Raw genomic sequence first — 27,961 nt, forward strand, 5'->3', positions numbered from 1 at the left:
TATAAATTTGTGTGTGTACGTGCATGTATGAGAGTGTGTGTGTGTGTTCCACCAGGCCAGGCGGAGCCACTGGCGATGCAGCTGCAACATTAGTGGGTCAGTGTGCCATCAAGCCATTCATCAGCACTTCTCCCTCTCCTCCCTCTGTCTCCATCTCCCCTCTGACTCACCATCCACCCATCCATCCCTCGCTCTCCTGGCTCACTGGCTCTACATATCGTTCCCTTTCTTTCTTTCTTTCTTTCTTTCTTTACATCTTGCTGTCTTGCACATTTAGAATTTTCTTTTTTCATCGCTACAAATCCATTCCTTCAGATTCAAAGTGTTTACATGAAGTGATCTCACGCGGTGTGTTTTCATGCACCGAAGCCCGCAGTCGGAATAAATGTGATGGAGAAGATTCTAGTGAGGATTTGACAGGTGGCGATGTGTAAAAGCCAACATCAATAAGAGTACAGCGCAAAATAACTGTCCTGTACTCCTAGCTTATTTTAATTTTTTTTGAGGATCCAGTAGCCAGAGTATTAAAAGATTTAAGTGTGGGTTGAGCGTGTTTTAGACTGCTAAAGGTCAACGTTGACCTGAAAGAGCCAAGATGGAAAAAAATCGTGCAATATTATGCCATGATGAAAAAGCAATCTTAAAAACAGGCCTGGATATTGTTTTGTTATGGTTCTGATTTCACAAAAAGATACAGACAGTATCTCAGTTTTAATTGCAGTGCTGTATTTATGCATGTTTTCAGTGTTGCAATAGGCTGTTGTATCAACATCGATTCAATGTGAATTGGTTACTGGGATATTTTAGATTCCTGGAAACTCAAAAATGTCACTTTGTTGGAACGGACAAACATGCGCTGGAGGAAAACAGCCAGTGAAGTGTTTGTCATGGCTGTGTGCTGCTTGTATTCTGCCACTGCAGAGATTGTCAAAGATTTACATGACCGGTTTCATATGCAAATTTCACCCAGAATGAGCTATTGTTTCGCATGATTACAAGAGGCATTTCCACTCTGATTGGGCCATTATTGCGGTTTCTTGATGAGAAGCCGAGCTCCAGGTAAATGCAGCGCTCGCCTTCCTTCGGTCTCCAAGAGAGCAGAATTCACTCGCTCTAATTTCTCCCCGCTAACTTTCCTTCTCCTCTCACCTGCGTCCCTTGCATTCATGAGCCGCAACACAAAAAGACGAACCAAACCCGAGATGCTGATGTTCAAAATAGCACGCACAAGCCCGACTTCCCCTCCCTTTCCCTTTTCCTGGTTTTCCCATTCCCCTACTTTCCTCTGACACTCTCTCTCTCTCTTCTGCCTGCTCCGAGGATGGATGGAGAAAAGAGCGAGAGAGCATGTGTGTGCGCGCGAGAGAGAAAGATAGAGAGAGAAGTGGGAGGTGGAGGAGGAGAGAGGGGAGGGGGTGGATGTGTTGTTCAGTTCTGCTGAATGCGCTCACATGTATGAAAGGAGAAGCATTTATTTTAGGACTCTAGCGTGGGTGTATGCAGTTTTGAAACACACACACACACACACACACACACACACACACACACACACACTGAGGAAGTGAGAGCACTGAAGCCCAGAGATAGGCCTGACCTAGCTTTATATCAATCTGTGTTTGAAAGCCGCTGTAAGGATGCTTTTCTCTAAGCCTGCTCTCTAGCCTTAAGACTTTTCTATATACCTGTATTCTCAAGATGCAGCACACATTAGCACACACACACACACACACACGCACACACAGACACTGAAAAATCAGGGCCAACAAAGAAACAGAAAAGGACATGAACCACGAGAGGCAAGTGGAAGAGCGAGGAGAGGGAAAATAAAAAGCGAGTTGTTCACCTCTCAGCAATACCTCGCACAATAAGTGTCCATGTTGTTGTGTCATATTGTGTCAGCATTGCCACAACGTTATTAGGCTATCCTGTGGAAGCTGTTGTCATGGTAATAAGGTCACTGGCATGCTCTTATGTCAAAAGGGATTTATATACTGGGCTGACACCATTTCCAATGCTGCGTGTGCCAGCCATGTGTGTGTGTGTGTGTGTGTGTGTGTGATCATAATATGTAAGACAAAGTGGGAGAACAATTTCAGTCATGTCTTTGTGGGTGGAGACTTAAAACCTAGCAGTGTATTAAAATCTTTCTTTAAAAAAATGGCTAGATCATCGTAAACTGGGAACTAACAAGATTCCCTTTGCGTAAAAATTTTGTTGTGTGAGCAAAAATTCCTCTGCCACTTCACGTCCTGTGTGTTGGGTAGTTTGGGGTGAAACCAGCTCTCCAATATGTGCACAGAGACACGTTCTGGACTTCCCCCACAAGGGTTTCCCCGGCCTGAATGAAAGACCAAGACATTAAGAGGTAGAAAGAAAGTGAAAGTAAAAGTCACTTTACAGTATTGACTAGGATGATGATGATCCAGTGATTCACATTAGCAACAGCGGCATTAAGATATAAATAGGAAAGTCCCAAGTACTTCCCAGAAACTGCCTGATGCCTTTCTTTCTCCCATTACACTTTCGCTTTGTCTCATTTACAGGAAGGGCTGTAAAAACCTTTAAAACTTCCCAAGTTATTCCCAAGAGAAATAAAAAAAAAAAAAAAAAATTCTGTTTTACATAAGGACTCTACAGTGGACTTTTCAACAACCGCCGATTTCTTGTTTCAGCTTCACAAACTCAGCACAATAAGATCATCTCCACTCACTCTTGTCTTTGTCACTTTAAACAAGATGTTAATGTGACCTATTTATCTAACCAGACCAGCGTCCTGCAGCACTCCTCCTCCACATTTCCTCGTGCCACTGTTGTTTGCCCTTAACTCTGACCTTTGACCCCCCCGGCCGCTGCGACTGCTCAAAGCTAAAGTCATGATTATTTTTTTTTCCCACTCTCTATTTGTCCGGCGTGGACATCTGTCAGCTCAAACACTGAGCCATATGCCACCTATTGTCCCCTCCGCAAGATCTGCGAATCAATGCGTGCACAGTTAAGAAATATTGACCACAGCAATGCTGACTTTGATTAAAATGCCCGATTATAATCCGGGCCAAGCGCCCTCTTTTGTTTTTCAATCTTCGACATGACGAGCGGAAGATGATGCTTTGTGTTTGTTTGCGGCTGTCCAGAAATAGTAAAAGGAAATAGCCTTTCGTGAACTTTCACAACGCTCTCCTCGGTTCAAGTCAGTTCACTTTCTGCTGATTTTACAGCCGTAGTGATTTGCCTACTCATCGTCCTCCTCGACTCCCTCCCGGTGGCACCTCTTCTTGTAACCCTCCAGCTGGACTTGTGATGCTCATCCATAGGGTGATGGAGCAGAGGACAATAGGGCCTTTGGGAGACAGAGCCCTCCCTGTGTGTGTGAACACCCAGGAATACATACACAAAGGCTTATTGACTGCAGGCAGACAAATGGAGAGTGAGCGGGTGCTGGAGTCGGGTGGGAAGGGTGCATCATACACAGATATCTGGTGGCCTGACGTGACAACAAATTACGACTGGCACGGAACAAAAGGCACGGGGAAGGTAAAAGTAATTAAGAATCGAACGGGGCATTCCGCCACCGAAAAGCGAACGCATTCAGAGTCTGGCAGGGTCACGGGACGGGCCTCGGGCAAATGACCTCCGGCCATGTGATCAAAGGCTCTGAGGAGGCCGGGTCAAAGGGCGGCCAGGACTTGAAGTTTCCCCCGAGGGAGACGAGTTTAGCTCAGCGTGACAAGGTGACAGAGAGAAATGGAGAAAGTTAAAGGGCATGATTGGCTCAATTAGATATACAATGAGGTAATGCATTTGTAATAATCCTTTTTCAAGGGTTTGAAGGTGTCACTGGCCAGTTCAGACTGAAAAAGCTCATCTGTTTACGCTTGAAGCTTTGAAGTTAATGACCAGACTTTAGTTCTTAAGTGCATATGCAACATAAAAAAGGATATCGCTGCTCATTTGTGCTTTCAGCATTGGTGGTCTGCCTGCATGCAGTGAGGTAAACCCCCATATACCCAACAGCTTAACCACCTTTACAGGATGCTATGAGTCTTAATGTTGCAAATTCATTCAAGTACTACTACGTAAAACTACTACTCCTAGCTACTACTGTTAGCAATGTAAGTGAAAGCTTTTTTAAAGACAATAAAAAAAATGAATTACTGGTTTATGGTTATATTGGTGGTTGTTTGCCTCGTTGATGGTGATAACTGACTGAAGGTCACAGTATAACCACCTTTTGTTTGACTGTGACATCACCGCCTGGATGGAAAGCACCTGTGAAACACAGGCACACCCCGGCTCAGTAGACAAACACAGGCCAGAAATACCAAGGTGAATTCCTCCAGAGAAGGCAACGGTGTGACAGTCACGTTGCTCTTGACATCGCTGTTTACCTCAGCCAACCTTTGGCCACCACAAAATCAAGTCCCTTCACCCTTTTGATTTTTCAGTTAAAATCCCATACTCATCTCTTATTTCCCCTCCTGCTCACTTTTCTATCACTTTTAAACTGCTGTTATTGCCTAGACTGAGACTTTGCCAGTGGTGGCCTTTTATTGATAATCACATACTGGCCAGTCATGCCATCTACATCTAATGTGATGGATATGATGCAGTTTGTTTCATTACATAGTTACTGTGTAACTGATCACTACTACACAGGTTCTCTAAATGGAAAACCGTTAACCTGATCTGATTCTGTTGATACATTTTGATCAGAACACACATAACATATGCAGGGACATGATATTAGGATTAGTGTTGTGGACCAGAGGCTTTTCCACCATGACAAGAATACAATTTTTTTTAATTTCTAGCATGAAAATAGTCAAATTAAACAGACACTGAACACCAGCACAAACTATGTAGATATATTATCAAAAATATCAATATTGGCCTTCAAAACCCATATCAGTGGCACCTTGCTGTGTACTTACACCTGATTCCTTCCTTCATACCCGATGTTTTCCACTGCCTTCCCTCTCCTCTTGCACAGGTCTTTCCCCCATCCTCTTCTTTGCCCTTCCTCCTGGAGGTGTGTATGTATGTATGTGTGTGTGTGTGTGTGTGTGTTTGTTTCTATGAGATGGTGGGAGGTGTTGACTTTATTTTGACGACTTGTTACCGTATCCCACCCACCACACCTAATCACTGAGCGATCAGCACGTCAGTCTTTTCTATTCTCATGTGGAATGTCACATTCAAACAGCTATGTGACTGCCTCCATCTCTGGCAGTCTCTCTCTCTTTCTGTCTCTCTCTCTGTTATCCATCTCTTTCCATCTAAAGGCCTCGGCTCCTCTGTCTCACACATCAGAAAACTCCCCACCTCCTTCACATTCCAACCCCCAACACATCTATTACGAGCACTGTCACAGCTGATGCCTTCTTTGCTTTGACTGTTTGCATGTGTGTGTGTGTGTGTGTGTGTGTGTGTGTGTGTGTGTGTGTGTGTGTGTGTGTGTGTGTGTGTGTGCATCTAATGTGAGTCTATGTGTGAAGGATTGCTTCTCTGTGCCTTTCACCCCCTGACGCTCGCTGGCCCCCTGACAATGCTGTCCCTTATGTGCACATACCGCAGGGACATGCAGACGCACATAACACGGAGCAAAAGAGCCAAGTGTGGCAGCGATGAGATGATGATGATGATGATGATGGGATGCTGAGGCCACGCGTCGTCATCGCCCACGCCGCTTTTGTCATCACTGATACTTTGGTGAGACTTTCACGGAAAAAGAAGAAAGGCGCAGCTGATACACTTCCATGGCTGAAGGTTAACCATGATGGCCTCTCTCTCTCTCTCGCTCTCTCTCTCTGCCTCCCCTGAGGGCCGAGTTACCTCAGGAAGGCTGAAGAAGCCCATTCACAGAGGAAGATGGCTTGAGGAGACGGGAGGGCCTGCGTGCCAGGCATTCCACAGTACACAGTGGACACATTATTATGACATTTACAAGGCCGGCCAGATAGATACAGCGTGATATGTGTGTGAGAAAAGGTTGTCCTCACTGTGTGACTCCGGTAACAAGAGAGCAGAGTTAGGAGAAACCGCTGAAACACAGAGTGCAGGCACCTAGAGTGACCTGCCACGCATGGTAATGCATTCACATTTGAATGGCAGAGATTACACACAAGGTATAGATGGTTTATGACGATAGCTATGCCTATACACACACAGTGATGGTTTAAGTGAATAATTTGACAACTATTGACAGTAAATCTGTTTTCATGAGTGATTTTAATTATGTAATAATTGTGTAGAATTGCAGGCATCAGAGGAGATTTATTTGCAGGGATGGAAATCGAAAGGGACCCTGGGCTACGATGCGATTCACAATTCCTATGTGTCATTGCAATTCTATATGCACTTTTATATTGCGTGATTTTAGAGTTTTTAATTTTACAGTTATTATATGTAAAGTATAAAAAGATGAGAAATTAAATTTTTTTAAAAAAAAATACAATTTCATTAAAAACAACTAAAGTTCAACAACAACAATAATAATAACAATAATAAATGCAACAAATTATTCTATTTCAATACAGATGTAATGCAATTGAATTATTTTTTAATTAATTAAAACATTTTAAATTTAACTTATTTAGTACTGATTCAGGGTCAGCATGATGGTATAAATATAATAAATCAGTCATGAATAAAATAAAATAAAATAAAATAAAATAAAAGACACAAGCTTGCTTGGCTGCACCTAAACCCCCCCAAAAACTGACTGATTTTCATGTTTTGCCACATGTGGAGCACAGACTCTGCTGCTTTGGAGCTCCAAAAGTGTTGACTCCTGCCATCTTGGTCTGTAGATGCCACTTTCCTGACCTTTCCATAAATACGATGAGGTCGGCACACCCACAGTTAAAAAATCAGTGCAGCCACAGTGTTTATATGCCCTAAATGGTGTCTAATAATGTGAATAAAACTGTTTTCTGCTTATGTAACTGCAGTTATGCTTACTCTACTATGAGCATAATCACATTATTATAATCAGTATGATGTTGACATGGGATCTGCTTTATTTGAATTGCAGTAGTGTCAGGGTGTCAGCTCTGTCTCACTGAGTTAGACATGTCACCAAAATGTCTGTAACATCACATGTGAGTCGGCGAGCTGCTGAATTCATCATCAAGGCACACTGCCGATATGCATTCCACTGTTCTCATGTCTCACCAAATCAATTAGAGCGATTGGTCACAGAAAAGATCAATTCGTGCCACAGCACATTGAAGTCCTTCCCCCTCCCCATAATTGAGAGTTGTAGCTTTAACAACTGTTGCAAAGGGTGTTTTGAAGAGAAAATGGTCAGTTGGAATGTGCATGATTATCACGTTGACATATTCTCCTTCTGGTATGTTGTTGACAAGCGGAAGTGAACAACAAACCCAGTCATGGTGCCATGAGGAGACGGCGTGCTACGCTGCTGGCTGACCTATTCTACAGCAACATGCAAAAAAAAAAAAAAAATGTGTCCCTGCACCCACAATGACAGCGCAAACACAGTGTCAAATTATAGGTTAAAACCTCATTCACCATTGTACGACAAAAGCTCCATTTTCTTATTCAACTGCTCCTGATGTGATAGAGACAGATGTGACTGCAAACAAGGCAACGGCACACATCAGATGAGACTCCCCATTAACATTAATTTTCTGTCTATTCCTCCTGAAGATGTCTGATAATGCAGGTTTTTGAGAATGAAACACATAATCATTCACTCATAACTGCTAACTAATGAAAGCTGGTAACAAGCTGTGACCTAACATGTTGTAGGCCCATATATTATTTTCAGGTTTTTTTTTGTGTGTGTATTTGCAGGTGGAAATTAACATTACACATAATGAGCACGTCTGTTTTATATATATACATATTCTATTCTATTGATATTTTGCAAATATATTTCATCATACATATAGTCCATGCAAAGGTTCAAAGGTGAAAGGTCTAGATGCTCTATAGATACATTTTAGTATATTTTACATTTATTACACTTATAGGGTATGCATTTTATTATTATTATTATTATTGTTTTATGTTCTTTGTATTGATTCACTTTATTTATTTTGTGTCTTGTGTTTAATTTGTCTAAAGATATATATTTCTCCTAGTGTTGAGAAGTATATTTTGTGTAGCCTGCTGGTGTTTCCTGTACAATGTCTGGACACTGGACACTGTCTGGGACATAAGAATTCCCAATTTGGGATCAATAAAGAACATCTATCTATCTATCTATCTATCTATCTATCTATCTATCTATCTATCTATCTATCTATCTATCTATCTATCCAGGTAGGCAGGTAGCACAGGTTTTGCAAATGCATGGATTTTGCTGCACAGTAAGGCTGGCTGAATCCATGTCCGTGGAGTTGGTTTTCTTTTTCCGTTAACGGGCTTGTTCCATTGGCATGGCACATTTGATTTTTCATCACACACTAACAAGCCCCACATAAACCAATAAGGAACTGGACTTGAAGAAACCCACATCCTACATACGAGCGTCCAGTGCTTAACCCTCATTTTAACCTCAACACCAAACCAAAGCCTTAAAATAGTTCCTTGCAGAAGTGAGGACTGGGAAAAAATGTTCAAAAATGTTCAAGCTTTTGTAGGTTTGTCCTCATCAGTCTGTCCTTGGTCCTGAAGTGCAAAAACACATGCAGAAACAGACACAGATGATACACTGATGCAAGGGGGGGGTGATGATTTCATGCAGAAATGTGAGATTTGAAATGATTTTTTGATTATTTTGATGCTATGGGAAGTCCATGCTTTACCTTCAATGCCAATAAAACACACTGAATTAAGTTGAACTGAACTGGTTTAATTGCTGGGGGTCTTCGGATGAGGGTGGGGCAGAGCCACAGAGTCGGAGGTGATTGGTCGGAGCTGGGTCGACAAGCCCAGGCGGGACACTGATTGCTCCAAACTGAGCAGATCCCACCCATGGGCGGACCTGGGCTATGTTGAAGCGTTGCGTTCAACCAGTGTTGAGTTTAGTGGGTCTCTCTCTAGCAGGGTGACAGGTCCCAAAACAGTGGAAACCGAGGGAAGGAGCGCCTATCTGAAGAAAAGCTGTACCTGAAAACCTTTTATTCGATCCACCGGTGGATGCTTGACTCGCCCTGGGGTTGGATTAACTTCACGCCACTCTTTTTTAGTTTTTCTTTTTAATTTGCTTTAGGAGAACACAAAACTCACCCGAAAACAATGGGATCCCAGGCATCCAAGGGAGAGGTGGCTGTGGAGGCGAACGCTGCCGCCGCTGATGCTGCAGCTGTCAAAACCAACGGACAGGTACAGTCCCCCGGCTCCCCGCTCACTCTGCACAGCAGGAGACACACACTGCAATGCACTGCCCTTAATGAAAACAACGGGAAAACAAATTGAAGTGGTCTTAATTCGGTAAAGAAAAGCAAAATTGGTTTGGGGACATTTTGGGTAACCAAGTCAGGTGGGGCTTCCAGCATCGCTCTCTTTTTGGTGCTGGTGTGGCTGGCCACGGCGGACACACCAAACTAATAAATAACAGTTGGATTCAAGGTGTAAGTGAGCTCGGCGGTCGTTTTTTTCGTTTTGTGACTGAGGTTCAAAACGAAGCTCCACACAACATGTTTGATAGTGGCATGCGTGAAGGGGGAGGGGGCGGCTTGGGCGCACGTAGGCAGCCTACTACTCTTGACTGAAATAAAATAGTAGCCCGGTTGTTGCCACCTATTTTGCATTTTTGGGGAATTCCGAAATACAGCCTATGGGTTATTTGGGGTGGAAAAAAAAAAAAATCAAGTGATAACCAGACTAGTCTAGATGATCTGAGATCAATGGAAATGAGATGTGTGCCTTTTTATGATGCGAAAAAAAAAAGTTTTCTTATTTTGTTTAAGCATTATTTGTGCTGTGCACATGAACGGCTGCTGTTTTCAAAACATCAATTGCAGTGTTTTCTGTCTTCCATCGATGAACTCCAGTCTTGTCTTTGTTGAGCCGATGTCTGTCTGGTACCTTATCCGCTCTGTGTAGCGCTACCGCCGCCTGTCGTGTGATTGCGGTACTGCAAGGCGTCGCCTCTCAGCCAGGCGACACGGTGGTTAATTGATGAGCACGACGATACGCTCAAAGGAGACACAAAAACATACAATCCAGACCGGTTTTTGGTTGTGTTTTTTGCATGTGCAGAGATGTTTTGAATGCAGGGTTTGTTTTTCTTTGTCAGGGTGCTCAGCTTCATTATTACCCTGACTGATTTTGTGACATTTTTAATTTCCATCCTTTTTGCAGGAGAACGGCCATGTGAAGACCAATGGTGACGTATCTGCAAAGCCTGATGGGGATGCCGCCGCTACCAACGGCTCAGCCGAGGCAGCCAAGGAACCCGAGGCCGGTGCAGGAGGCGATGCCATCGAACCAGCCCCCGCTGCGGATGGCGAAGCAGCCAAAGCGGAAGGCGAGGCCGCAGCCAAGGAGACCCCCAAGAAGAAGAAGAAGAAGTTCTCCCTCAAGAAGTCCTTCAACTTCAAGCTGAACCTGAAGAAAAGCAAGAAGAGCGAGGCCGTGAAAGAGGAAGCGGCAGCGCCCGCTGCCACCGAGGAGAAGCCAGCTGAGAACGGAGCTGCTGCTGCTGCGGAGGAGAAGAAAGAGGAGGTGAAGGAGGAGGCCGCCACCACTGCTGCCGCTCCGGAAGAGGCCCCGAAGGCAGAGGAGGGGCCGGCTAAAGAGGAAGCCCCCAAGGAGGAGGCCAAGGAGGCAGCTGCTCCAGCCCCCGAGGCCACGAAACCAACAGAGGAGAGCAGCTCGACCCCCGCTCCCTCTGAAAAGAAAGAGTGATTGTAGCTCACAATGAACTGTGTGAACTGTTTTTCAAGAGAGAGAGAGAAAATTTAAGAGTATATATATATATTTATATATATGTGTATATGTATACATATGTATGGATATATGTATATGTAAATATATACACATGTATGTGAGAGACTCCTTCGACGTGCCACTTTTCGTCATGGTAACAAGACGACAGACTAGATTCACTAGATCACTTCCCTGGTTACTGGTCAACATCTGGACCTTGACTTTGAGTTTTAGGCTGTGGGTCGGTCGCTGCGTGGAAAATGGATTTTAATGACTGGAGTGCGAGCTCATGACACCGTGATGGGATGGACGGATGGAGATGGATGGGGTCGAAACATCTTTTCCCTAAACATCCACCGATCAAGATGCCTCCTTCCTTCCTAGAGGAATGACGCTAGATAGGATACTAGGACACCACCACCACTTGAAATGACTGTTAAATAGAGAAAAAAAAAATGAAATCAGAAATTAAAGAGACTTGCCAACTTTTTACATTCCTATATTTTAACCCAAATTTGAAGTATTTTGTGGTGTATTATAGAGAACCATCTTAAAGATTCAGAGAAGCTATGTCTTGTTTGTTTAAAGAAAAAAAAATAGACAACTTTGATTTTTACCTTACTATAAAAAAAGAAAAAAGAACACTTAAGCTTGCTATGTTCACTGTTGCGGTTTGAAATGAAGCAGAGTTGTTTATCTGTCGTGTGTGAGCCTGAATCTGCTTTGTCTCTGTAAATACGTTGGATTGATTTCTGTTCTTTATTTTGCTAATGTTGACAGATGTTACTGGTTTTATTGTAAAGTTGATAATGGTAAATAAATGTTGGTTACCTGCCCATTTACGTGTGGTTATGGTTATTTGTTATTGCCAAGCACTATCCTACAGTGAGAAGGCACAGTCTATTTTGCATATTATAGGCTTCTATAGCACCCTGGAGTCACCTTACAGCCACTAGCAGCAGTCTAACATCAGTGAGTAAGGATTAAGAGGAAAGTACAGAATGATAATCACCCTCATTAACTTGACACTAGAAAATAAAGGGACATCTTCCAATTGTTCATACTGAATTGACTCCATGACATTTTACAGTGTATTGCCTGCACATTAGGCAGCTATAAGTTAAAAGTGAAATCATAGCTGACACTAAAAGCCAATATATCACTAGTTTCCATTAGAGAAGGCCTCTGCTACAGACATAAACTGAACATTTTCAACTCTAAGTGGGTAATAGTACGCAGGAAGAGACTTGCACAACATTTTGGACGTACAGAAGTTTCACAGCATGCACTAATATCACTCGCAGCCATGCACATATGAAAATACAAAAGCTTCATTCCGATTATTAGCCACCATTGGACTTGCACTCACGCCAGTACAGCTTCAAACTGAGATAAGAGAGAGTGTAAGTAAGAATTCAACAACCGTGATGCTCCCTCTGAGTGCAAAGGCATGAGGTCAGCGTACACATGACTAATCAAAATGATAGTGCTGAAACTGAGCTCAGTGTGGGCCTCGTGGGGAGTTTGTTGTACATGACAGATGATGAATCAGATGCTCTGCTCTGCTATTCATTGACAGGAGAAATGCCAAGGTGGTTTTTTCAGCTGTTTGATTTTTAGATGAAAGAGCGCACCATCACCATAATGTCAGATCTAATGACCCGTGGTCCTCTATTAGCCTCGTGGCCCTGAGGTCAGCTCAGGGCTGGAGGAGAACCACTACCTCAGCCTCGCTCTCTCGCATCTTCACTAGTCCACCCATCTGAAGCCTGAGTGGCCTCCTGAACATAGCTTACTGAGTCCTGATCTGGTTGAAATGACCTAGTTCACATGGTGATATGATGAGTTGAGATCAGGGCTATATTTAGACCCCGCCTTCAAACAATTATGAATTATTTAAACGAGGCTGTAGCTCCATATTGATACAGCCCTTTGCCTCTTGCAGCAGATGCATTTATGAAACTCATACAATAGATTTGTGGTATTAATGGTGCTCAGTTGCAGGCAGAATCAGCAGAAGGCAAGAATAAATTGTAGATTCTTTCCGTATCCCTTATTTTCCTTTCAGTGGGAGTCGTTAACCTAAACAATAAGTGATCGCTCCTTTAATGTGTTTGGATGTATCATGTGAATCTCCACACCAATGATTTATTGAAAAGCAATAAATAGATATTGCTACTACATACGTACACTACAAATAAGATGCTTTGTCTTGATTGTTGTTTAGTTCAGTGGCGGTCCATTCCTCAGCAGCATCTGCAGAGATTCTGGAGATGTCAAACACAGCTGAGTAAAGGGTGTCACCCTGTGGCCACTGCATAGACTGCCACAAAGCTGATCAGCATGCTGTTGTTAACCATTTTCCTGATCTGTCCCACTATTTTTTTTTAATAGTTTGGATTGCTTCCTAAGCTTGCATCAGTATTCAGTCAGTCTTATCTGTGTAGAACATAAAACAGGATGATAACCCCCTTCAGAAGAATACACAAAATCCACCCATGCTTCAGAATATGTTTGGAATTGTGTTGAAAAATGTGCACAAATTGGCCAAAATATGTTTGTACATGCACATGACACTGATTGAAAAAACTGAGTGGGCAAAATGCATTGGCTACATTGGACATATTTGGAAATAAATGCTTTCAAGAACTCATATGAAGGACATGTCTTTAGTATATCACAATTACATTCCATATGAAGGTCTTCTGTGTGTATTAAAACACTTTTGGGACAGTATTTGTATACTATACACATGTTTTTTTTTTTTTTTTTTTTTTTTTTTTTTTTTTTTTTACAACTATGATTAACAGTAGCAGGATTAATGCACACATTTATACAAAACGCACACTTTTTGTCCAAATTTCCAAGGCACAGGTTCATATTTAGTCGCATTAGTTCTGATTTATTAGAATTAACTTTTCCTTGAGCAACAGCAGCTGAACCAGTTTGCCCTCGCTGATCAATGAATATATGTGATTATATGTTATAAGTGATTGTAATTGTGACTCTACACAGCAGTGTGTGTGGCTCTGGCTGCAGCCCATGTGCTCATTGGTTTATAATCCCGGCGTCTTTCAGCCGGGCGGTGCGGCCGCTGTGATTGGTCGACAGCAGCTGAGCACAAGTTCCCTGGCCGGTACTCCGAGGCACCGGTGGGCAACGACCAGTGTGGATAATTGGTGTAAAATGGCGCTGTCTCAAGGAACAAAGAAGAAAGTTTGCTATTATTATGACGGTAAATATACCACTTGCGAGCTTCAATTTCCCAGAATGTTGTTGAGGTCTTAAAGGCGGGGACGTTTTTTTCTGGAAAATTACATTTATCCCTTGCACAAAGATGTGCCGAGCGACTAGCTAGCTAGCAAGTGTAAACGAGCTAACGTTAGCTTGCTCGTCCGGCAACGAGCCCGTGCCGCTTGCTAATGTTAGCCGTTAGCTTGATGTGTAGCACTGTGTTAACCGGTGTTCATCTTGCATATTGGTTAATGAGTGGGTAAAAACACTCATGCAGCCGATTCAGATATTTGACATGACTTTGGATTGTGATGCAGCTGATTGGACCATTTTGGGTGTAATTAGCTCCACATTTAGCCGACCGCCCTGGCGCTCACGATACTGTCCCCCTTAACTCGCTAACAACTTCCGAGAAGTGGTGATTAAATCTGAGGCGGTCTGTGCTATTTTTCGGCAAAAGTTGCACATGCAGATGAATATAGTTTCATTAAAAGTGTGTCTAAGCACCTTGGCTGAAATTCCCCATATGCATGCACGCGCTCATCATTAGTTGTACAATCCACGGTAACGTGATATGTGAAGTGATACGTTTCCCCAGGCATCCTCATGTCATTTTGCATACCGTCTGTTATGCAGCTAGTAAACTTAACGCCAAACTCAATTAACAAGGCTGCCTGTTTACTGCTTTGTTTATGGCAAAAGCATATCCGTGATAGAGGCTCAAGATCTCCATCGACTCATTTCCGTGTTGGTAGATAATGTCACACAGGCCTGTATGATGCCTTAAACTGCACTACTTCTGGTTCATGTTGATCGCTTGCTATAGCCCCCCACTGTGTCTTGATGGTAAATCATTCTTGGGATAACAGGTGAAGTAGATACATCATTGACATCTCATTGATGTAAGTGCAGCTTGATGGATTGGAAGTATGCCAAAATTGTGGCTTCAAACCATGTGAAAAAAAGACCTTAAGTCTTGTTTTATCAGGTAATTAAACTTTGCAGATGAGTAGGGTGACCACAAATTGCCAGATTTTTAGTGAGTTTCTCCTAAAGTTGTGCTCTTATGAGAGAATCAGTCACATCAAGGTTCGTTTTTTCCCATATTTGCCAGGGTAAAACTCAACCTGTTCTGCTTTTTTTTGTCACCCAAGGTGATGTGGGGAACTACTACTATGGCCAGGGCCATCCTATGAAGCCCCACAGGATCCGCATGACACACAACCTCCTTCTCAACTATGGACTGTACAGGAAAATGGAGATCTATGTGAGTTATACCACCCCAGCAGTGTTAGAGTGCCAAATGCATGTCTATTCTGTTCAACTGTACTTTCTGTGTGAAGTCAAAGAGTTAATTGTATGATAAAATCTTAAAAGCAGAATCTACAATATTCCTACTCCCATCGCTGTGGATGGTTAATTAATCTGTAGGAAGGAAGAACACTTAGAAAGTGATTGAAAGGGAAATTTACTATGTGATCATAGAATGTTTGAGCTTTTGTATCCAAATAAACTAATTAGTATAATAATGCTGAAAGCTCTTTAACATCAAGAGCATCTATATTCCCCAGAGCATCCTTCATACTTTCACAGTGACACACAATTAATTATCTGTGAAGCGACTCCAGAGATGTCACATAATATCACAGGTTAAAGCCAAAAACAGCTCCTCCAGAATTAACAATACTACACAAGAAATTGATGCCTGGTGGAACAGATGAAACATTTTGTGGGTTCACATCATTAGCAGCTGCAGAATTCACATTTTGAAGGCTCAGGATGGGGACTTGGCTTAGGTCAAGTACATTTTTGGAGTAATTTACTCTATGATATAATAATGTAACTGGTTATCCTGCAGACATAAGTGGTATTCCCCTTTAAAACATAGACTGCATTATACACGATTCCAGACTTAACCAATCCAGGAAAGTAGGAAAAATATGCAAGCTGTGTTTTAAGGTGGATTTTCACCTTCAGATTGGACAAGCACAGTGCAGGTTAATGAAGTGTGAAGCCTTTGTTAATCTTCCAATTACCTCTGTGTCCGTCTCCAGAGACCACACAAGGCCAATGGAGAAGAGATGACCAAGTACCACAGTGATGACTACATCAAGTTCCTGAGGTCCATCCGACCGGACAACATGTCTGAGTACAGCAAACAGATGCAGAGATGTGAGCATCGGCTTTTCTCTCAGTGACCACTAGACTGCTCTGTTGTCACTGTCCGGTTATGTTAAATCTCTTTGTCTGTGCTTTTTCTCACAGTCAATGTTGGAGAGGACTGTCCCGTGTTCGATGGCCTGTTTGAGTTTTGTCAGCTGTCAACAGGTGGCTCTGTCGGTAAGTTATTTCAGTCTTATCTCCCATTGTCCTTCTCTTCATCCAGGAGGTCATATTATCTAGTCATTTTTCAAGAACACCATGCTGACCTAAACTGTTAGATGTCTAAATATTTTTGAAACCTGACAAAGACAAATCAGAAAGATGCTATTTGGCCATCCTTGCAACTTAAATTTGATTTGAAAAGAAGTAAAAAGCCTGCGGTAAGAGGCATTTTTCATGTTGACCTTAAAATTAATGTTCAGATGAAAAAAAGCTATGCAAACCTTTTATTTTCACTTAAGAGCCATCATTCATTTCACCATTCAAAAGTCTGGAGAGCAAAATTATTTAATAGCTCGTTCATTTTGTATTGCAAAGACAGCTGCAACCCTCTTTATGTCTACCTAAATCTAAAGTTTCTAGTGCCGACAGAGGAATTCACATTAACCCAATTCTGACTGGTAACTGTCTGTTTCAGTGTTGACACTAAGATTTTGCAAATCACTTTTTTCTTGCAAATTAGGGATAGGTATGCCTCTGGTTATACCTCTGACATTTACACCTTATAATAATATTGTATAAGTTAAATTATGTAGACCCTGTGGGCATCTGAAAATAAAACCTCTTCCTGTGACATAAGTCGTTTAGGCAAAAATTACTTTTAGTTTCACTATTGGAAATCATGCAAATTTGGTGCAAATACCCCCTGATCTAGACCACCAGGTACATTCGCTGGTCACTGGTCAAGTTTATGGTTGTCAGCATTTAATTTGAGCAGGCCAGCAGCTGATGTTAATGTTTTTAATGGGCAGAGCAGGAAAAGACGATGGTTGACTCATTTAGTTCTCTATACCTTATATTTTTTGTGTTCAATGTTGGGTTCTTTGAAGTTACAGTTGGAAAGTAAATTCAGCAGTAGGTTTCTCCATGCCAAAATAAAGCCACTGTTTTACACACTTAATCATGTACAGTCATAATTATTACAAGCCCAAGTCAAACACAAGGAATGATGTGTGGGCCCGAACTCTCTTCACAATACATTTATAGTGACCTAAATGTAATAAGAGGGGGGGGGGGGAAATTAGCCGTCCCCACACTAGTTAGTAGCGTAGCATAACGTAGTACTGGAACTACACAGTGACGAGGTGTGAACACCAGTACAGCTGAAATTAGTCACAAATTGTAGCACTTGGGCTTAAATCTTCCTCATCTCCCTCAAGGCTCACCAAAAAGAGGTTTCAATTGCTTTACAAGTAATCATGAGCCCATAGTTTTGTTTTGCGATCCTCTGAATCTGCAGAAAGTGTTGGCATAATGCAAATCATTGTGTTTATTTGACAGCAGATATATACAGTTTTGGGAAAGGCTTATATTTTTTTGCTTTTAGAACAGTGCTATGCAAATAAATTTCTTCTCTCACTGGGCTCTTTCTTCATACTGCGTGCAAATGTGGAGCCAGTAACCTCATTTGGATGAACAAACAAAAGCTTGTGAAGCAAACAGTGTGTTGACTGACTGTGTTTGTCCCGTCCTATAGCGGGGGCGGTGAAGCTAAACAAGCAGCAGACAGACATCGCCATCAACTGGGCCGGCGGACTCCATCATGCAAAGAAGTCCGAGGCCTCTGGCTTCTGCTACGTCAACGATATCGTCCTGGCCATCCTCGAGTTGCTCAAGTAAGCCGACTGATTTCGTCTCTCTGCATTTAACGTTTACCTCTCACCATTCTGTCAGGGTTTCAATTTCCTTTGGCCAGTGTCTCTGAATGACAAAGTGTGGAATGCTGTATATGTCATTTCCTTGTAAAAGTTACAACTTTTACTTCCACGATTGGGTGAAGTCCACTTCTGTCAAGTTTCTGAGTGGTGTATACCCTGCTGGATTTGTTGTTTATTTGGTTTTGATTGTGTCTTGTGTCCAGATTTTATCCAGATTTATTTAGCAAGTCTGGACAGCAAAACAAAACAAACAAACAAACAAAAAAAAACCCCTGTGTGTTTTGTTTTTTGTTTTTTTGTTTGTATTGTGATTTTTGCAAACCACTTTAAATGTGTTTTTTCCAAATCATCAAATTACATCTGGAGGTGGACATAAGATTTGAAAGTGTCTGTTAAATCATTCGCAATGTGACACACAACAACGTCAGTTCTAAGTGACAGAAGTGCATGACAGTGGCTGCTGTTACCATGGATACATTAATTAATCTCAGCCTCCTGCGTCGCTGACTTTGCCCAGTGTGACGTGCACAGCGACTTGACAGCGCGATTTTTCAGAGGGTGACATGATGGATCTCCATTTCTCATGCCTCCATGTTAATGAACCGTGTCTGCAGTATGCACAAACTGACGCCTACGTTGTTACCACAGCAACCCGTGCACATATGTTGCTGATGTTGGGACACACAAACCTGATCTGATCACTTGTGAATAACAGTGTGGACATTCTGTCTTAAATATCTGATTTGAGAAACAAATCTGATTTCCCTTTTTGTTGTCTGCAGCGCAGAAATTTGTCTCCAGAAACTTTCAAGACACTTTCATCTGTTTTTTTTTTGTTTGTTTGTTTGTTTTATTTAATGGAGTAGTGCTTCTAAATAATGAATTATTTGTTGGCAAATGGCTGCTGGAGAGTAATAACTTCACAAGCAGCAGACAAAATTTATCAGCACTTGGTCGATGTGATAAACTACTCGTCTTTTTTTCTAGGTACCACCAGAGGGTGTTGTACATTGACATTGACATCCACCATGGAGATGGAGTGGAAGAGGCTTTCTACACCACAGACAGGGTCATGACTGTCTCTTTCCACAAGTATGGAGAGTACTTCCCTGGCACTGGAGACCTGAGGGTTAGTTACTTTTGTATTCATGCCCCTGTTTTCCCACTGAAGAGTTGGGTGGATGTGTTTTGTGTAAATGAATATGACATAAACGACATATCCAATGTGTGCAGGACATTGGAGCAGGAAAGGGCAAGTACTATGCAGTGAACTACCCTCTTAGGGATGGCATTGACGATGAGTCATATGAAGCGATCTTCAAACCTGTAAGTGTCTTTATCACTATTTTGATGTTACTTGACTTCTTTGTGTCAAACAAAGCGCTGTCTAATTAACATCAGCACTGCCTTTCCCTGAATAAGGCTTCTCAACAAGTGATTGTGTCTGTGTTAGATTATGGCTAAAGTGATGGAGATGTACCAGCCGAGCGCTGTGGTGCTCCAGTGCGGAGCTGACTCTCTGTCGGGAGACAGACTGGGCTGCTTCAACCTCACCATCAAAGGTATGAACTCAGCTCACACTCTTCTTGGCAGTAGTCAAAGCTTTTTTGCAGTATCACAGATTTTAATGAATGGCGAATGGTATGTGTTGTCTGTTCCAGGCCACGCCAAGTGTGTTGAGTACATGAAAAGCTTCAACCTTCCCCTGCTAATGCTGGGTGGTGGCGGTTACACCATCCGCAACGTGGCCCGCTGCTGGACCTACGAGACAGCCGTTGCCTTGGATTGCTCCATCCCCAACGAGCTGCCTTATAACGATTACTTTGAGTACTTTGGGCCCGACTTCAAACTGCACATCAGCCCGTCCAACATGACCAACCAGAACACCAACGAGTACCTAGAGAAGATCAAGCAGCGTCTCTTTGAAAACCTGCGTATGCTGCCCCACGCCCCAGGTGTCCAGATGCAGGCCATTCCCGAGGATGCCCCCCACCCTGACAGTGGGGACGAGGATGAAGAGGACCCTGACAAACGCATCTCCAGTAAGAGACATGCGCTGGGTTATTCGCAGGAATAATGAGCATGCAATGTTTCGTTTTAGAAAGGGTCAAAGGATGACATTAAAACAAATTAGACCTTCAAGGTGTACTATATCATCACAGCATGATGAAACTTAAATGTAGAAGGGGCCAGGCCACAGTAGCATTGACAGAACTCGTATCAGCCCTCCATCTCCTGGACTCTTGTCTCAACTGCTGGGGTGAATCACGGTCTGCTTTGTGTGTTGCTTTGTGAGCATTTTTCTCAAAGCAACATGGTCTCATTGAATGAGTCATTAAAGTGGAGACTGTAGTGCTCTTAAAGTTTTCCACGTGGTTGTAGTTAATGCACCGTAGTATGACCATCAAACTCCATTGAGACTCATGCTGATAATATTGGCACTTTTTCATGTGTACTCATTTTGAATATGACTGGAAAGTCACATCAGCATCAGTTTAGGTTACAGGTTTTCTTAGACAACTCGTACAATTTTGATCAGCTGTACAATAAAAATGTAGTGAAACTATTATGGAGTTGGACACCAATTGGCAATTATCAGCTTGTTATATTGGCAAACAGGCATTGATATGTGCTGTGAAAGGGATTGTAGTTTGTGCACGTGTGCAGACTGATAATGTGTGTTTTTGTTTTTCAGTCCGGGCCCATGACAAAAGGATAGCCTGTGAGGAGGAGTTTTCTGACTCCGAGGATGAGGCCGAGGGCCAGGGAGGAGGCCGCAGAAACACAGCCAACCACAAGAAGGCTAAACGAGTGAAGAAGGAGGAGGAGAAGGAAGGAGAGGAAAAGAAAGGTGAGGCCTCTAGAGGCACACTGGCATATGCAGTGACAAACACACCAACACTGGAATAATTATTCTTGTTTCTTTGCTTCACAGAAGTGAAAGAAGAGGAGAAAGAGGAAGAGAAGATGGACACGTCAGTGTAAGAGAAACTTAAATTCATAGACTGGTTAAATACGTAGTTTTAGAATATCAAAAGTTAAGATTGTCATGTGGAGTGAATAGTTTGCCGTTTTACTGCCCAACATCTCAATTAACAGGCATTGATAAATTATTGAAATTGTGTTTCAGACCAAAAGAAGAAGTGAAAACAACTTGAAGTCTCTAATGGGGGAAAAATGGTTCGACCTTTGTCCAGGAGCCCCTGATTCCTTTATTCTCGTACTGCAGTGATGAAAGGACCGACTTATTTTCTACTACAGTTTTAGTATGTCTTCTTACCGACAAACCTGGCTCACATAGTACTTGCATTGGTTTTTGACCTCTGTGGAGCTCCAGGTGGGTGGCCTTGGCAAACTAGACAGTACAGTGTCAGAAAATTTTGACAATCTACAGGATTTGAACATCAATTTAACATATTTCTGATAGAAAACTTGCTTAGCACCTCCTCTGCTGTGCTGATGTAGCAAATACCACCCAGCTGAGGCTCAAAGCAGGTAAAAAACATACGCTGTGAATCCCTTTTCATTTGCTATGTGAGCCAGATATGCCTAGTGAGAGAAAAACACAAAGTGTTACTGTTGCTATCATGACGTTTCAGATGTAGTGTCCACAAAAAGCAAAATGTTTGTGGGACTCAGCTTACAGGGCTCACTCTAAATTCCCTGCAGAAATGTAGTTGGTTTTTAAGTCTAGCGCTCACATGCAAAAAGGCTTTTCTTAGTTTTTAAACAGCTATTTATGATACTGTTAGAATAACCAGCATTTGACAGACTGTTGTTTGGCTTGTTGTGTTAATTTATCAGTAAATGCATGTTTAGAATGTCGTTGCCTTTTGCATGTACATATTACACTCTCCTTTTGCCCATGCAGTCCACCACTTCGCAGTCAGTCCCTAATCTCTCTTGACTAAGTTATTTTAAATCATGAGTACACAAACAGTTCCTTTAGCCTGTCTTCCCATGAATATCTAGTCAGTGGTTCCCCCTTTTTATTTTCTTCTTGCATTGTTTGTATGTTTAGGTATGATTGAGTTTATACTTCTTCAGAGGTTGATGTTGGGAAGCGAGTGACTTGTTTTAGATATTTTGTACCATTATAAAGGTGGAGTGAGCTAAATAGCCTTCTACCTGTGGTTGTATGGAGTTCTATCCTTGTGAAATGTGCATTATCATAACTGACTTTGTTATAAAAATAAAGAAAATCCCTCCAGTTGTTTTTGTTGCCTGTTCTGTTATCCTTTTTAGACATGTAACATCAATCCAGGGGGCTCACAGATCACACCAGACACAACTTGTGTATATAGTCATTTATTGTTAAGTGGTGGTAAAATGGCTGACAACAGAAAACTAATTCAAAATTCCATTAATTTGGAGAATCATATTAAATAGTCAGGAATTGGAAAGTGGGGGTGTAAGTCCAGTCTCATTGGCACTGTAGATCCAAAGGTACAAAATGGAAACCTAAATACCTCTGAGCCCACCAAACAAACTGAAACAAGATGCTATTTTCTAGTGATGTTAGAATGAATGTTATAGCAACTCTTCATTCTTCATCATCTTGTCATTCAAAAACCTCTGTTTGCACTGATCTACAAGGGCTACACACAGGAGATGAGCAGTCTGTGGAAGCCATCTGCACACTGACTTCTGATGAACAGAAGGAGAGGAGGTCAATGCTGACTGTAGATGCACCCTGGTATTCTTTCCTTCCCCGATTTTGTCTTCCAAGTGTGGACTGAGTCACTGAGTACAGTGGTGGCTGTGTGGTTGAGGCATGTGGCCATTTATGCTTCCAGCTCAAAGTCAAAGTACTGTGGGTCAAAGTAGTGAATCCTGACGTATCCATCCTCTCCTCCACTGCTGTAACTGAACCACAAACACAGGAGACAAACTTCAGTACAGTGGTACACATCAGATCCTTCAGCAGACTAGAGTGCTATAAATGTTTTTTTAAGGAAGTGTCTGTGAAGAGTGTGTTCATGCCTTACCTCTTGCCATCAGGATGGAATGCAACACAGTTGATGGGGCCGAAGTGGCCCTTTACCCTGCCAAACTCCTCTTCATAGGCAGCATGGAAGAACCTGCACAGCAGGCAGAAGATGAGGGAGGTTAACACTTGAAACCTTTTGCTAGATGTTTATATACACTGACGTGATGCTATTCTAAAAGTAGGTTTCTTAATGGATCATCACCACAATCAAGAAAACAAATGTGAAATTTATCAAATAGCTATGCATTTTAACTGATGTATCGTGTGAGTATGCAGGTTTCAAGTTTCAGTGCTGGACTATAAAAGCAGTTAAAAATAGGAAATTTGGTCCTTGAACTGTGTAGGCCATATTTTGTCCTGTCTAGCACAGTGGGAGAGTGTGCTGAAATTAGGTTTAAGTGTCAGGATTAGCCAGGTGTGGAAAGGGGGTCATTTTTGTTGAAAATCAACTTCAGCCACGTTTTGTCTTACCTGGCCTCAAACTTGCCGATCCTGGTGGAGGTAGTGGTGACCTCCATGGCCTCCTGTCCACCTCCCATCACCACCTGGAAGAGACACCATGCACAAGTGTCAAAGGTCAGTGATGAGATGCTGATTGCTGCAGGAAGCTCCACCAACAAGTGTCACATTTAAGTCTATGGATCTTAGTACACTCAGAAATGTGTTTTGTGAGCGGTTCCTTACATGATCCATAATGGGGGAGATGGCAGCAGAGTTGACGGGTCTCTCTGTCTTGAAGGTCTTGATGTGTTCCAGAGATGTAGAGTCAAACAGCTGAGAGGAAACAAACAGGGAAGACTCTTAGCTCAGCTAACAGTGACTAGTTGCACATACACATAAAAATTACTTTTATTGTTCAAGGTTATTTCTTGTTCCAGAATGGAGCACTGTTGCACTGTTGACAGGGCAAACTAGCAGCATGTCTTTACAGTATGCTATGGATCAGCCAGTGAGGCGGGTGACTGTCAACAGTATGGTTCATTCACCACAAACATAGTGTGCTGCCACTTTGTGGGTGGTAAATTCAGAGCCCATGTGTCACACACAGTGCTGTCTATGCTGCAGTCAAGTGATGTTAGTTCCACAGAGCAATTTACTGGTGGTTCAGTCCAGGGTCTTCTTGTTTGGATTTGAACTGCTTATATTCTGCATGCTATGGTTTGGTATGGTATGAGTGCAGCAGCATGTCATCCACCGTGTTCAAGAGAGGCTAAACGTTTCTATGATGGTGTCAGAGCGTCGTGCCCCTAGAGAGCAGACAATTAAGGATTTGTCCTGCTCAGGTGAGAACAGTAATAAAACATGCATTCCTTTGAAAAGTTCAGTGTAACCTGAGATGGTGAATTTTGATGGAACATAACTATTCTCAAGTGTGTGTGTGTGTGTGTGTGTGTGTGTGTGTTTGTGTGAAGGGCTGAGAAGGAGACAGGGGTCGTACCTTGGCGGTGTTGTCCTTGGAGGCACTGATCACCATGGTGAGATCCACTGATGACTGCATGTCGTTGATCTGCTTGGTGTGCTCCTTCGCCTTCTTCAGGATCTCTCCCGACTGTCCACAAACAACAGCCATTCACATTGACATTCAACTATCTAAACAGCTATACTTTAATAAAAGTCTGTTTAGTTCTACCAAGTTATTCAGTATCTTATTCTCAAAGTGCACTTCTACAGACTATTGTTTTCTTATTGTTTAGTTGATTTGTCCATTTTTTATATGTTCTCCTCACTTTGTTTTTCTTTCTTCTACATGCCTGCTTCTGAGCCACAGAAATTTAGTTCACAATCATCTGTTTACCTAAAAAGAGATAAGTGTTTTCTCACCTTGGCGCTGAACTGGTTGATCTCTCCGTTCTCGTGGCCGGCGATGACAAACTCTCCCAGAGGTCCCCACACAGCACTGGTGATCTTTGACTCACTGCAAGGTACTGACAGGTAGGGCTGGTTGTCCTCTACAGAGACACAGTGAGACACAGTGAGACGTACACTCGGTAACATGAACACACTTGAGTCATGGCACAGAGAGAAGACATATCTGCTGGTCAAATGATTCTGCCCAATCATGCAACTGTCAAAAGTTAAGTAGACTGGATGTCCTGGAAATGTTCACTGTGATGGATGACATGAACACTTAATTATTGAATTCAAAGAGATGTACTGAACATTTTTACTTATCTTTTTTTTTTTTAATCTATTCAAATAAGAGCAATAACATCTGCGCTGAACAACAAATGTAAATAAGTGTAAACATAAAAGCAAGTTAACTAGGGGAATATCATATTCTCCTAAATGCATATTTAACAAAAGGCTGTGTCTAACACGGGAGCTGCCAGTCCCCTCCTGCAGCGTGGGAAATGAACCCTAACCACGGCTCGTGTTCTGGCAGCTAGTTAAGAATGTAAGTGATCTCTTGGTAAATAAAATCCGTTCTCGTCCTCCCTGCCTCATGGTGGTATGGTGCGTACCGATCTGCTGTGGGTCCCTCAGGTCAAAAAAGTTGAGATAGCACTGGTAGCCCATCTGCTTGTCTGTGGAGAACATGATGATGTTGCCGCTGAAGTCGAAGCCACACGTCCTGACAGCCGAGCTGGTCTGCAGCAGGGCCAACTGTTTACCTGCATGACACAGAGAGAGACAGGTACAGTAGTGACAGGGATATGAAGATTCAGCCTTAATTTTCACAATAACACAACTTTTTTTCCCTTAGTTAATCCATTCAATAAAGATTTGTCCGTGTTTGTGCGAACTGATTTTATCATGTGTTTAAGTATGAGAGGACTCTTAACCCTCACCACAGACACACACACTCACATACACCCTTCTCTCAAGCACTGCAGTTTCACACCTACCTGTCTCACAGTCCCACAGTCGACAGCTGTTGTCTGCCGATCCTGTCAACACATTTTTGGTGTCCCCTGAGGGAGGCCATGCTAAGGAACCAAACTCGACCAGTAAACACACAAACATTACAACAAATGGGTGCCATCCACTGAAAACCATGTAAAAACATCAGTCACCATGTAAGTGGTTTTTCACAGGACAGCTGTATCGCGTATACAACATTATGATCAGACAATGCATTTCTGCTGGTGAGTGTGAATAGGATACAGTCACAGTCGACACACCACACCGCTCCAGTGTGGCCGTTGTAAGTGCCAAGCCTCTCGCCATTGACTGAGTACCACGCGTTGGCTACCTGCAGTCAGAGACATCACAACAGGTACACACGTCAGACACCAAGCTCTATCAATCATGACTGTGCATTGCTCACACATCTAGGTTGAGAGACAGCAGAGATGTGCACACAAGTGACTCACTGTGTCTTTTGCTACGGAGAAGAGCAGGTCTCCCTCCCTGTTGTACTTGATCTGAGTGATGGACCTCTCGTGGCCCTGGAGCAGGATGGGTTTCTGTGGAAAACAGTCAACATTATCAATACGAATACACTATCTGCTTCAGTCCTGTAGCTAACATCATGACAAAATATCTCAGCAGGCCATCTGGCGGGTGGTAAGAGGCACCCGGCATTGTCTCTACAAGTAATGGTAGACTCAACAAATGCTAGTTATTTTCTTTTGTATGGAAGTAATAGCGCACCAAAAGCGGCTCAGAGACCTGACAAATTAATAGTGGTGGGATTCACTGAAGTACTGCGAATCTTTTGTGAGTGATCTACTGGTAAAGATATTGGTATCATATGAAACTAGACGACCTAAGGAATCTGTTGGTACCATGTCGTAGTAAGCTGTCAGCAAGGAGACTAAATATTGCTCCCAAGTTCAGCTACATATTGGTGAGGGAAAATCTGACACGGCTATTTTTGATGGGGTCCCTTGACCTCTGACCTCAAGATATCTGAATGAAAATGGGTTATATGGGTACACACAGTCTCCCCTTTACAGACATGCTAATCCCATACAGTTTGGAGCACAAACCACACATGCTTTAACATGCAGTACAAATGTGTTGTTTTCGCCTATTGTAAAAAGGGTGTACTTCTGCATACTGGGGCCTCAACAGCCTTGGAGTGGCATAAATTGGGTTTGAACCGGGAGATAATCATATCGTCCCAGCCATACAAATTAACGTCCCCTTACTTATCTATCAAGAGACATATCTGAATGTACAATGACTTAATTTGTGAACTGTCGAGTCTCTTCAGATTAGCATTAGTTAAATCGAGCACTTGACTGAATTTCTAGACTATTACTGCCACAATCTTCGGCCACACTGTAAGGCAAAGGGCTTTGCTAAGCGGTGTGAACCTGGTATAAAAGCGAGCATCTTACCATAATAAAGCGCTTTTGATGTATTGTTTGCCCTAATTTACCAGCCGATTGTTGGCTACCATTTAGAAAAGTGACGCCCGTGTTTACCTTGTCAAAAGCAGGGCTAGCAACACTTGTTCACTGACAGACAGCAGGACATATCTAACAAGTAAGTGTTAATAATTCAAATGTACAAACCAACTCCCTGAGGAGCTAGTTAAGGCTTCCTTGGGGGGGACCACTTGGTCCATCTGGCAGAGGCCGGGGCTTTGCATCATCTCTCCATCATGCTAAGGAAGCTAACGGCGGCTAACCGTTAGACAGCCTGCTAGCTGTGCTAATGTTAGCCGCGCTAGACGAAGCGGAGCTGTCAGTCCCAGCGGGAGAATGAATGCTGTGACCTGACGGGCGTCTAACCTTTCCAGAGAAATATACTCACCATTTTTGTCACCTCGGTGCTGCCAGTCCCTTCGAAATATTCACTACTCCTCCGGTAAAGAGGGAAAAGATGAACACTCGTGTTTCAGGCGCCGGAGCCGTGGCGGAAGAGGAATGTGACGTACTTCCTGTGTCCAAAAGCAATGTCGCGTTAG

General features: G+C 42.7%; 3 protein-coding genes across 3 annotated transcripts; 2 read left to right on the forward strand and 1 right to left on the reverse strand.

Annotated features, from left to right (window-relative positions):
• Window positions 1–8,989: 8,989 nt before the first annotated feature.
• Window positions 8,990–11,681, forward strand: marcksl1b (MARCKS-like 1b). The gene is made up of 2 exons (XM_030064174.1): window positions 8,990–9,291; window positions 10,273–11,681. The coding sequence occupies exons 1-2, from the start codon at window positions 9,205–9,207 to the stop codon at window positions 10,816–10,818; spliced, it is 633 nt and encodes a 210-aa protein (XP_029920034.1). The 5' UTR covers window positions 8,990–9,204; the 3' UTR covers window positions 10,819–11,681.
• A 2,237-nt stretch (window positions 11,682–13,918) lies between these two features.
• Window positions 13,919–22,327, forward strand: LOC115368055 (probable histone deacetylase 1-B). The gene is made up of 12 exons (XM_030064016.1): window positions 13,919–14,074; window positions 15,228–15,340; window positions 16,128–16,245; window positions 16,339–16,413; window positions 17,933–18,071; window positions 19,101–19,242; window positions 19,347–19,439; window positions 19,567–19,675; window positions 19,775–20,155; window positions 20,809–20,964; window positions 21,049–21,094; window positions 21,244–22,327. Exons 1-12 carry the CDS (start codon window positions 14,026–14,028, stop codon window positions 21,269–21,271), a joined length of 1,449 nt encoding a protein of 482 aa, XP_029919876.1. The 5' UTR covers window positions 13,919–14,025; the 3' UTR covers window positions 21,272–22,327.
• Window positions 22,328–22,405: 78 nt separating this feature from the next.
• eif3i (eukaryotic translation initiation factor 3, subunit I) lies at window positions 22,406–27,955 on the reverse strand. The gene is made up of 11 exons (XM_030063463.1): window positions 27,808–27,955; window positions 26,418–26,510; window positions 26,209–26,296; window positions 25,950–26,015; window positions 25,566–25,715; window positions 24,925–25,052; window positions 24,542–24,652; window positions 23,788–23,877; window positions 23,575–23,648; window positions 23,102–23,194; window positions 22,406–22,979 (listed from the first exon to the last, which is right to left on the reverse strand). Exons 1-11 carry the CDS (start codon window positions 27,808–27,810, stop codon window positions 22,898–22,900), a joined length of 978 nt encoding a protein of 325 aa, XP_029919323.1. The 5' UTR covers window positions 27,811–27,955; the 3' UTR covers window positions 22,406–22,897.
• Window positions 27,956–27,961: the final 6 nt, after the last annotated feature.

The sequence above is a fragment of the Myripristis murdjan genome, chromosome 11 (genome assembly GCF_902150065.1).
Source record: "Myripristis murdjan chromosome 11, fMyrMur1.1, whole genome shotgun sequence".
Taxonomy (NCBI): Eukaryota; Metazoa; Chordata; class Actinopteri; order Holocentriformes; family Holocentridae; genus Myripristis; species Myripristis murdjan.